At 34.9% G+C, this 12914-nt stretch overlaps 1 protein-coding gene across 8 annotated transcripts in view; it reads right to left on the reverse strand.

Annotated features, from left to right (window-relative positions):
- The window catches only part of LOC106099984 (gastrula zinc finger protein XlCGF26.1-like), a 35091-nt gene extending 22312 nt beyond the window's left edge, over nt 1-12779 (reverse strand). For 3 of the 8 annotated variants that reach the window (XM_013278693.1, XM_013278691.1, XM_013278694.1), the window contains exons 1-4: nt 12437-12775; nt 11531-11696; nt 10351-10482; nt 9116-9310 (exon numbers count right to left, since the gene is read on the reverse strand). In XM_013278693.1, the coding sequence (XP_013134147.1) occupies nt 9116-9310; nt 10351-10482; nt 11531-11696; nt 12437-12589 (646 nt within the window). In that variant the 5' untranslated portion in view covers nt 12590-12775. Of the gene's footprint in view, nt 1-3900; nt 4299-4634; nt 5159-9115; nt 9311-10350; nt 10483-11530; nt 11697-12436 lie in introns of those variants that run through there. The other 5 variants (XM_013278689.1, XM_013278687.1, XM_013278695.1 and 2 more) reach the window with 4 other exon arrangements.
- Between the last annotated feature and the right edge of the window lie 135 nt (nt 12780-12914).

Consider the following 12914-nt stretch of genomic DNA (forward strand, 5'->3'; position numbering starts at 1 on the left):
TATGCGAATATGTTATATGGTGCTTTAATGTTGTAACAGTACCGTACGATTTGCCACAAGCTTCGCAAGTAAATTTCAAGAAATGTTTTTGTATGTGCCTACTGAGTTGACGTATACACGGCGATTTCAAACGGCAAATAGCGCATAGGAAACGGTCTTTCTCCAGTTTGAAAGGATGGACGCCGATCTCATAATTCGTGTCAACTTTCTCTTGGTGCTCGTCCTTCAAATGCTTCGCTACGTCATCGATTGTATCAAAACTTAACATACAGATTCTACATCGTAGGTCTGTGCAGTCGACCTTGACATAACCTTCATTGCAATGGACGAAAGCCATTCGGACATGGAACGTCTGATGTTCGGTGTCCATATGCTTTCTGTATTCAGTGGGATCGTCGCAACTTTCGCCACAGTACACACACACCATGGCATTTTCCGGGAGCCTGAACGGGTACGCAGTTGCAAATTTCACGACTATCTCGGCGTTTCGTCTCGCGATGGTATACGGATCGAGGTCTAGAACAGAAAGAAATGTCGTTGGTCATTCGGTTGTCCTCGCCAATTGATATTTTTTTATAAACGACTAAACAAATTAACTCCCCGCATTCAGTCAACATCTTATATTGTTGAATCTATTATTTAGATCCTCTTAGTGTACTTTCAGTTGCTACAATTAATAAGACAAAAATAGTTTATCGTATTTATAATTGGAATTGAAAAACAATTAAAATGTAAACCGGTCACTGGAAATAAATCCAATATCTCACAAAACTTAAAGAAAATGTTGCTAAATTTATGATTATGCTAGTTTAATTAACTGAATCCGGATGGTAAGACTTCATATGAGTTTTCCAGCTGACTCTTTGATTGAATTGTTTCTTGCAAGGTACGCATTCAAATCTCTTCTGTTCTCTATGTATCCACATGTGTTGCTGAAGGTTCTTCTTTCTGCCAAACATTTTGTGGCAAACCGTACACGGGTGTGCCTTCTCACCAGTATGTATAACTTGATGTTCTAATAGACTCCTCTTTTTATCAAACTTTAACTCACAGAAGGAGCACTGGTAATTGTTATTAGTATGAGTGATAACAAAATGAGTTCGATACATATGCCACTTCTCAAATTCTTGACCGCATTCGGGGCATTTGTGCGTTTTAGGCGATTGTTCGTGGACTTCAGCGAGATGGGCGAATTTGGTCTTCCTGTTTGTGAACCGTTCCGCACACATGTTACAGCAGAGGGGCCAACACTTTTTGGATGCCAACACGTGTTTCCGCCTAGTCTCACAGTTGGGGAATGACTTCTTGCAGCGCAAACATACTTTCATGTTGCTGTGACCGAAGGCGATGTGACGACTGAGGTTCTCTCGATTCGAATACGATTTGCCACAAGTCTCGCATGTATACTTGTGATAGTGACAGGTTGTATGCCTACTCAGCGTTCTGAGACATGCCACCTTTTCACTACAAATCGCACAGACCCATCTTTCGGGGCCCAACTTGAACATCTGCATGCCAATTTCTGCGGATAGATTCATTTTGATGCGATGAACGTTGACGAGATGCTCCGCGATCGAGCAGAGGTCGTCGAATGCCTCCGAGCACAGTCTACACGAAAGGTTTTCGCAATCTACTTTAAGATACTCATTGTAATTATTATATATGTGAGCAAACGCTATATCCACGTTGAATTCTGCGTGCTCCACGTCCAAGTGCGTCCTGTAATCTTTTGGATCATCATAGCTTTCGCAGCAGTAAACGCAAACCATGGAATTGGCGGGCAACCGGAATGGATATACTGTGGAGTATTCCAACACTACCTTAGCGTTGAGTCGCGCCTCGAGTAACTGATCGACCTCTAGAACAAAGAAAGAAGATTCTTGGTGACTATGCGGTTAAGTAATTTTGAGGCGAAAGCAAGACTCAATAGTTAGTAGGGGCTATGGTTTTCACAAATCTGCGACTGGCGCGTATTTAATACGAGCTGTTCCCGTGCGTCTTTATCCGCATGGAATTATAAAAACTTTATTTTATTGTTTACATCTGTCAAATGTCAAAATAACCGTTACCATAATAAACTTGCTTCCTTAATGTTGGTAGCTTGTAGTTTATGGTCCCTTTCCCACATGAAGGTTCGCAATCGCATGAAAATATATAGGCTTTTTATTTAAGAAAGAGTTATTCAAAAATATGCTGTGATTGCTGACATCGTACGCCACGAACTGTTATTTGTTTACGCTTTATTGTATTAGTATAAATAAGACAATAGAGATTAGTTATTTCCAGTTGTACTTCGATTATTGTTTATGGTCTTCATTATTTTTTGTCCTATACTTTACGTTTCAGTAATTAGCAACAATGTTAATATAATGTAAATTTATAATAAAACGAAACTCATTTGTTTTAAATTTCCTTCTCCTATCATAAACGTTGACGAGACGTTTTAAAAAGTATATCATGTATTACGCGAAAGAAATCTTAACCGATCGATGTAAGTAACGCACCACATGTATCATCACGTTTTCAATACACTAATTGCTATTTCTAGGGGGAATCTTCATGGAAAAGAAAACCGTTGTCAATTCAATTTTATTTCAGGATCAAGACAGCTTAAAATCGTAAAACAAACACACTTAAAGTCTACGATTGACCACATTATTTTGGGTCCATGGCATGAACAATTGCTCCATCAATGAGATACTTATTTATACAAGATTTTAACGCCGTCGTCCAGAAACACGCTGTTTATTAATAGTTCCTAAACATTAGTAATAGTAAAATATAGCCAATGTTACTCACAGATAAATTACCTTTCGGATGGTGAAAGAATTTTTAAAATCGGTCCAGTAGTTTTTGAGTTATTTCAATACATACAAAAATACAAATCTTTCCTCTTTATAATATTAGTACAGACTAGTATAGATATTGCTAATAACATACTGGCCTAACATCGTTTTATGACAAAAACATGGCAATGTTTTTTTAAAACTTTTTTTTAATTAAATTAAAATTTCTACTAATAAACTAGCTGATATTATTCAATGATAAATCTAGTTCTCTAATGGCGAAAGTATTACATTTACATTATTAGTATAGTTTATGCGTCTTCAGTATTACTCTCGTAACCTTAGAGGTCATCGCATACTTATCAACTTCGATCCCACCCGGTACAAATAATGAAAACCTTGATTAATCCTTATACCTAAGGTAAATAGTATATTACTAGCTGTTCGCGACTTTGCCCGCGGAAAAAAAATAGTATAAAAATAAACGAATAATGCCATGTTACTCAACGATAACAAAGCTTTTGGATGGTGAAAGATTTTTTGAGTTATTTCAATACATACAAAAATCATTCCTTTTTATAACATTAGTATAGATTATACTTCTGCGATTACACATTTCAAATATAACTTTACTATATGGTTATGATGCGTGATTACTCTGGCAGCAATCGACGACCTACAGCACGAGAAGGACGTATCATTTTGCAAACAACGTGTCACGTCGAGAGAACGGCGACCCGTCATTGTGGGCAACACGTTGATAAATGCGCGATAACCTTAGACCCGTCAACTTATATGTATAGCTGTCCTTAGTAAAACTGATAAACATTAAACATACTAACTGTTGCCGTGCGGCTTCATCAGCAAGAAATTATAAAAAACTTAATTTTATTGTTTACATTTCTCAAATTGTCAATTGCAAATGTCTAAATTACCGTTACCATTATCTTGCTTCTTTAATGTTGGCAGCTTGTATTTTATTGTCTTTTTCCCACATGAAGGTTCTTTTTTCAATTTATTCACCTGAACTTAATAGCATAAAAATATATAGCCTAAAGCGTGTCGTTAGTGTAGGGATTTTTTTAAAGAATTATTTAAAAACATGCTGTGATTGCCGACATCCTACGCCACGAAGTAGTGTGTGTTTACGTGTATATCAGTATAAATATAAATTTACGTAACATGTTTTTTCATATGTCTATTTAATTTCGACGTGCTAGCAAACTTAAGACCACAATGATTACACACCACACAATCTACTGAATGGGCTTTTTTAAAATGATCATAAAACGCCTGTCGATGTGTGAAAGTCAACGGGCAATGAACACAATTGTATTGATTCCTCATTAATCCATGAGCTTCAATCATATGTCGCTGTTTGTATTCGTAACTTGGGAACCGTTCCGGGCATTCGGAACAGCAATGCGTCATACATCTTTTGTCACTTCTTTTATGTATTAGCTTCGCCTTCATCGAGGGGAATATCACTTGACAGCGTTTACAATACGCCTTATATTCATTCGGAATTTGCGCATTCATGGAGCGTCGGTGGCTCAGTGGCTTGAGCACTTGACTTGTAATCTACAGGTCTTGGGTTCGAATCCCGCCGCCATGTACCAATGTGATTTTCGATTTTTTCGAATTTTCATATGTACATAATTTACCCGACGTTCTTACGGTGAAGGAAAACATCGTGATGCAACCTGCACATATTGGTGAAGAAATTCAAAGATATGTGTGAAGTCAACCAACCCGCACTTGGCCAGCGTGGTTGACTATGGCCTAGTCACCCTAACTTTAGGGTAGGCTCCGAGCCCCTCGGTGGGGACGTATAGTGAGCTTGGTGATATATTCATTCTCATGTTTCGATCTTACGTGAGTCAACAGTCCGGTAGACGCAATGTAACTCTTCCCGCATACTTCGCACACAAAACTGAGAAAGTGTGTTATAGTGTGTTTATTCAGATGTAGTAGGGAGGGGACATTTTTATCGCAAATAGCACAATTCCAGTTGTCCTTATCTAGGAGAAATGGCATCACACCGAGCGGTGATTCGATAGATATCTCTTTAGAGTGTGTCTCTTTCAAATGATGTCCTATCGTTTGTAAACATTTGTATTCTGTCTGGCATAACCTGCATTGCATATTCGTTATATCCGCTTTCACGTAATCAGATTTGGGCAATTTTGCGAACGCCATGTGTAGTGAGAAGGCCTTATGCTCGTTCGCCATGTGGGCCCTGAACTGATCAGGGTCCTGGTATAGGTCCCCGCAGTACACGCATGTTATAATCTTCACGCTCACGCGAAAGGGACTCGCCGTGGTATATTTTATGATAATCTCCGCATTCCTCCTCACGGGATCGCATTTCTCTAAAAAAGAAAACATCTTGTTGTAACGTCCGTAATGTTCTTCTATTGTAAATTCCTTTTTAGATCGTTCTTCCATTTAAAACATATGTTGCAAATATATTAGCGTTGTTAATCCGGTGTCGACGACTAGTTTAGCCCATCGGGGCCCTTCTTTAAGATGAAATTTAATCAAACTAGCTTATGTGGATATAGATTAAGGTAGAAGACGAACTAGATGGAGCGAACGTTTGCAACCAACGTGAATTATACGTAACTTTCCGAATCCTACAGAACGCGAAATCCACTCTATGTGTGTATAACTATCAATTACAATGCCTTTACGATACCTAAACTCCTAAGGATTTCATAAGTTTTTTTTTTAATTTAAACGAACAAACGCCCAGTAAAAGGTGCCAGAGGCCTTCGAATTACCTCTTACCCCCAGCTTCGTAAGTGTAATAGAAATGCCCCGGGGCCCTAATAGCGTTAAAACCAGTACTAGTGTTCAACAAACATCAAAATGTTTCGACAGTACAAGTCATTGAACATGTCCACTAACAAAAAAAGCTTTGAAAATTCATCTATTTTCAATATCGTTCGACAGATCGCTGCTGAAATGACAGCTTTTCGTACCGACTTTAATCACTCTCGTTGATAGTTAATTCTGTCTGTATTTAGACTTCGAGTCTTCGCTACCAACCGCTACCGTTAGTGTTAAAATGGCGAACATATATTAGGTACAAAACACCACGTCTTATCATCCAGTAGATTATGTCAGAAGTAGATATCAATTTCATATAATTCAATTAGACCATGTTGTTAAAATAGTAGAATTCCATAAAGATATTAATTCAAAACACAGTTTGAATTATAAAGTAATCATATTTCAACATATATAAAAATACATTTAAAATGATTCAAACAACTATTTTAAATGCAAATCACAAAACAAATACACATTATGTGTTTATTTCATGTAACATAAAAATACAAAAAAAAAATTTTGTGATTTACAAAAACGTCATGAGAATTTACTCAACTGGTTAATAAAAAAGCAATTTTAAATACAATCAGACTAATATTATAAATGCGAAAGTTTAGATGGATGGATGTTTGTTAGAGTTTATAGCCTAAAGTGCTGAACGAACTACAATAAAATTTGGTATAGTTGTAGAGGGTAGTCTGAAAGAACACATAGGCTACTCAGTTTTGTTTTTTTTTTAATTTCACGCGAACGGAGTCGCGGGCGAAAGCTAGTAATTTAATATTGGAATTAATACTAGTTAGTTTTTATTTACTAGTATTAGCTTTTGGACCTCATATCACTCAAATAGTTTAGGAAATAGACACGAATACATCAGCCTTTGCCCACTGTTGGACGTAGGACTTGCCCAATACCTATATACGTAAGAAAAAAAATACCACCGAGTAAAAATTAACAATTCTTATATATTTCGCAATACTGCTGTTTAATATATAGTTTTTAACGTAAGTTTTACTATGTTTCGCCAGCAACAACCTTCATTAATTAAAAACAAAATAACTAGCTTGTTTTTTCCAGACTATCCTCTATATTTATACCATATTTCAACGAAATCCGTTCATCAGTTTAGGCTACAAACTATAATAAACATCAATCCATCTAAACTTGCGCATTTATAATATTAGTAACAACTAAGATTCAATACAATAAGCCAGTATTCCATCATTAATTCGTAAAACTAAAACCAGTTCACTAAATTCAATGACGTCACAATCATATGGATATGCCTATTTCTATTAAAATTTAAAAAATTATTAAAAAAGCTATACTTACCTAACATCTTCATAGAAGCATCTTCTCAGCAACTGATAATTTGTCAACCGCCTAAAACTATAGGTGGAACTAGAGATACCAAAATTCACCTTAAATACGACCGCGGAGTTGTCAATCAACTATCTCTTTCTATCTTATGAATTTGTAATGTCTCATTCTCACCGCAAAAATAATATTCGCCAACATTCCGGAAGCCATTTTAGCCAGTTTTATATTTACAATTATTTTTCGTTTTTAGTAACAATACTAATAAAACATTTTAGCGTATTAAAGATTCACGTTATTTTAACATTTCAATAAAATTTCAAGTTAACACGACTAGTTTTTATATAAATCATTATAAATGATACGACATACTGTAGCTGCTTGTGTATATCTCGAAACAGTTTTACACCCCTGCACTTTGTTGTCACTTCCAATTGGACATACTGGCATTATAACACAGATACTAAAGTTCATTTTAATTCAAAACTAAATAACATCATTTTATGTTAAAATTAACATTTAAAAATAATAAATATAGCCTATGTTACTCAGTGATAATGTAGCTTTGTAATGGTCAAAAGAGTTTTCGTAATCAGTCCAGTAGTTTCCAGTTTATTCATTACATACATACAATCCTTTAAGCGCAGTTATCACAGGACACGATATTTTATGAACTAGCTTTTGCAAGGAATTAAAAAAAAACTTAAGTAGCTGTGTTCTTCCAGACTATACTCTACATCTGTACATCATACATAGTAACAAACATCCATCTCAACACATGTATTTATAACATTAGTAAGAAAGATTATCCAATATACACTTTGAGAAGAGCTGAAATACACAATCAAATAAAATAATCACACACAAAATAGTAAACAAACACACATTAAAATTGTTAAAAAGATGAAAATTATCAAATTTGATTTTTTACATAGCAATTTTTACAAAAAAAAAATTGTAGAAAAGTCATATCCATACGATTCTTTAGTCTACATTCTAATTAACATGCTATTGATTACAATTGACAGATATTTTATTGCAAATAAATATAAGAAAAATGTTAAGAATAAATTAAATAAATACTAAAAAAGACATTCTTAAATCTTTTTAATTTGATTTCTCGCGACTTCTAAAATAAAAGCCACTTCATTCATATTATAAAATTACAAATAACTCAAACATTTACAATAAAACATCTGCCAACAAATATTCAGATAAGAAAATTGGTCTGAATGCAACATAATTGAGAAATTACAAATCCCTTTGGTTTCCATTATACACTAGCTGTTCCCGTGCGGCTTCATCTGCATTAAATTAAAAAAAAACTTTATTTTATTGTTAATATCTGTCAAATTCTCAAAGTCAAAATTACCGTTACCAAAAAACCTTGCTTCCCTAATGTTGGCAGCTTGCAGTTTATGGTCCCTTTCCCACATGAAGGTTTTATCCCAATGCATTTACCCCCTAAGTTTACAGTGTGAAAAATGTAAAGCCTAAGCGTATCGTAAGTGTAGGGCTTTTAAAGAAAGGATTATACAAATATATGCTATGATTCCCGACATCTTATATAACAAAATAGTGTATGTTTATGAATTTATTATATTATGTACAGAAGTATAGATAGATAGTATGAATCTTATTTAACACTAGCTGTAGCTCACGACTTTGCCCACATGAAATAAAAAAATATAGCCCACATCTATACTAATATAATAAAGCATAAACACACATTCTTTGTTACCTAAGATGTCAGCAATTTTCGAATAACTCCTTTTTTAATAAAAAGCCCTACATTTACGTCACTTTTAGGCTTTATATTTTCACGCTGTTGAACTTAGGGGTAAATACTTTGGATAAAAACCCTAATGTGGGAAAGAGACCATAAGTTGTTGCCAACATCAAGGTTGCCATGGTTTGACATTTGCAATTGATAATTTGACAAATGTGAACAATAAAATGAGATTTTTATAATTTTATGCGGATAAAGTCGCACGGGAACAGCTAGTTCAGTGATAAAATAGCTTTTAAATGTTGAAAGAATTGTTGAAATCGGCCCAGTGTTTTAAGTTATTTCAATACATACAAGAAAACAAGACTTTCCCCTTTATAATATTAATATAAATGAGCATTCAAAACAATTTTCTTACTCTGATCGATAAAAAATAATCGATTCCTACCTTTTTTCTTCTTCTCAGGCTTATCCTTGCTTGTTTTGGTTTCTTTCTTCGGTTTAGCCTTCTTAACGGGTGTGGCTCTCACTTTGGTCGTTGATTTTCTTTTCTCAGCCACTTTGGCATTATCAAGCAAATCCAATAAGTCCACAGATTCTTTCTTTGGTGTCTTGGCCAGTTTTGTTAATGGTTGATCATCTACTGAAAGGAAAACAATTATTAGAAAAGATTATTGCCACAAAGAACTACAAATAGCTACACTAGCTGTTAGCGACTCCATTTTATTTTAGTCCCTTTTCACCCTTTTCTCAAGTGAAAAGGATGGGAAGGAAAAGTGGATTTGATGGTGGAGAAGACGCATAGGAAGGGGAAATGTCCTCTTTAAATACATCTCCTCCATCAATGAAGGGTAGGCAACGCATCTGCAATTGCGGATGTTTATGTGCAGCGGTCGGTTCACATTTCGATGGATTCAGATGGCCGCTTGCAAGTTTGTCACCTTATGATATAAAAAAAATCATGTGAAAAAAAATATTACTCAGAGATAACATTGCTTTATAATGGCAAAAGATTTATATTTTTGTATGTATTGGAATAACTCAAAAACTACTAAACCGATTTCAAAAAATTCTTTCACTATTAAAAAGCTACATTATCAATTATTTTTAATTTCAAGCAGGCGAAGTCGGGACCAACAGCTATATTAGTATATGTGTGTAGAAAATACCGAAAAAATTAGCTCTTATTATCCCTCAATCTGTGTCACAAGATTCTTATCATACTTTACTGTCTTGGTCATATCATATTTTCTGCAGCAAAGTTTATATATTATCTATATTATTATAATAAAGCGTAAACACACACTTCTTTGTTGCCTAAGATGTCAGCAATTACAGCATATTTTTGAACAATTCTTTTTTTAATTAAAAGCCGTACACTTACGTCATGCTTTAGGCTATATATTTTCACGCCATTAAACTTAGAGGGTAAACATTTTGGATAAAATCCTAATGTGGGAAAGAGACCATAAGTTGCTGCCAACATCAAGGAAGCAAGATGCAAGATTGTCAAGGTTTGTCATGTCATGTCATTTTGACATAACATGTAAACAATAAAATATAATTTTAATAATTCTATGCGGATGAAGTCGCATGGGAACAGCTAGTCTGACATAATTAGCAATAGCAGAACTCTAACAGGCCTAAAAAGTTAGTCTGACTATAAATCTTGAATATACTTACTGTCATCAATTCCATCATCATCATCATCACTGAAACGTGACTGTTGGAAATCATCATCATCACTCTCCAACCTTTCCAGCTTCACAACTTCAACTTTCACCTGCTTCCCTTTTAATATGGATTCATGTGACTCTGAAATAGAATGCGTTATTGAATTTCACATTACAATCTATACTATTATAATAAAGCGAAAACGAACACTTCTTTGTTGCCTAAGATCTCAGAAATTACAGCATTTTTTTGAATTAACCTTTTTTCAATAAAAAGCCCTACACTTACGTCAAGCTTTAGGCTATATATTTTCACGCCGTTAAACTTAGGGGTAAATATTTTGGATATAAACCCTAAAGTGGGAAGGAGACCTTAAGTTATTGCTAACATCAAGAAAGCAAGATTGCCAAGGTTGTCACTTCATGTCATGGTGACATTTGCAATTGATAATTTGACAAACATAAGCAATAAAATCAAGTTTTTATAGTTTTATGTGGATGAAGTCGCACCGGAACAGCTAGTATCTAAATATTTCTAAACACCTAATAAGCACCAACAGCCTAATGGTTTGGGGTACGGACTACCGATCTTGCGGTCGAGGGTTCGAATCCCGCCATTCGACTAGTCGTGAACCATATCCTAGCACAAGCAATTAGCTTAGTTGGAATGGTTAAAAGAGATATTAGTAAATTAACAAAAATCTACTAAGATTTTGTTCTAAACAAAAAGTGGTAAATAAGAGGAACAGTGGTAGATTTAACATCTTTGCATTAATGGGCTGGCTCATTTGTTACAATACCACAACCACACAAAAGGCAGAAATGAAGTGGAAGGAATTATATATACAGTCTGATGACTTTGCATCCCATAAGCCCGACTTTAGTCCCTTTCCCTTCCCAAAGGAAAAGATGAATAGGGGAAGTGGATTGATGTTGAGACACAAGACGGGGAAATATCACCTTTATGAGTGTCTCATCCTCCATTGTTTGGGTAGGAAATGCATCTGCAAATACAGACGTCTGGGGGCGGCAGTAGCTTCACATTTCTTGGAGAATTCATGTGTCTACTCACTCAGTTGCCATATTAAAAATAAAGGAAACAATATTATCTACTTACTGACAATTTCAAGTTAACTAAATTCAAGTTAAAGTATCTAATATATTTGAAAAATATTTGCTACTACACTCACCGTCTTGAGTAACACCCGATGTGCTGGGATCCAAGTGCTGTAGGAATGTCTTCTCACACTCTTCCACCTGCCGTTTGAACTCAACTGCATCACGGAGTCGAGATATACAGGGCTCGCAGATCAAACGACTATTACTGTTCGGCCCACCCGATTGGGAGTAGGCAATCTGTAACAAATTAGCTTTAAATATGACAGGTATAAGAGTTCATCTGATCATATCAGCTCTTCTCCCTGTCAGTAGAATATGTAGCTACTTTATCTCTTTTCTTAAGCATATCCCCTTTTACACAATCCATCCATACTTTATTTGGTCTTCTACCTTTATCCATCTATATCTTTGACCCACACAGTGCATTCCATTGTTTAGTTTCCAGTTAGAATCCAGTGCTGGATTAGATCACTAGAAAGTAATAATGTAAACTAGGCTTTATGAACAGATACTGACTTAAAATTTCCACTATGCAAGTTGAGAACTAATTATTTATTTTTATTTGACAGAATGAGTCTAGATAGGTCATTAAATAGTAAAAGGTTTGTATTATCTGAACCGCTAGAAAATCCTTTCACAAAACCCATCCATACTATCTTTAGTCTTCTACTTTTGTAGCCATCAAAATTCAGTCATAATACTTTATTGTTCAAGTCATTATCTTTCCTCAAAAAGTAGAAAAAACAGTATACATCAAAAAGTACAAAAATATAAGCTACTTCATTAAAAGTTTATTTCACATTTCGAATCCTGAATTATTGATTTACAATACGGATACATTGAGAATGTCACAAGACTGCATAGTTTTACACGCAACAACGGGACTTCCGAATTTAGTCGAATAATACAAACAATCTCTAGAGAAAATGGATGCCAACTAAATATGCAGATAAATTTCTTATCACAAATGTACTTACAGTTAAGTTTAATGTATCGGCAAGCATTTCTGCGTATACTTCTCGTTTTCCCATCCAGAAATACTCAGTAGATATATCTTTGTAGCAACCTTCTGTAAGACAACATCGACATACGGTAGGGCCCGGTCGCCATTCCGATGTTTTTGCTTCCATTTTTATTAACTTAAATACTTATTATTACGGAAAATATTACTATCACATACTTTTACTACTATACTAACTTATATAAAATCAATTTCAACTACTTTTGGCCTGTCCATAATAAATTCTACAATTGGACGCCATCGACGAATAGTAGAACACCAGCCGCCATAAAAACCAAGTGAACTGACTGACCTTTAGAGATGGGCATTGATCAACCAACCCGTTAACGTTTCAACTGTTGAATATTTTACAGGTTAAAAATCTAACTGATCGTTTATTTTGAGATAATACATTTATTATAATAAAGTCAATTGAATGTTGTAACAGTGTTTCA

The sequence above is a fragment of the Papilio polytes genome, unplaced genomic scaffold (assembly GCF_000836215.1).
Source record: "Papilio polytes unplaced genomic scaffold, Ppol_1.0 DF824080.1, whole genome shotgun sequence".
Lineage (NCBI taxonomy): Eukaryota > Metazoa > Arthropoda > Insecta > Lepidoptera > Papilionidae > Papilio > Papilio polytes.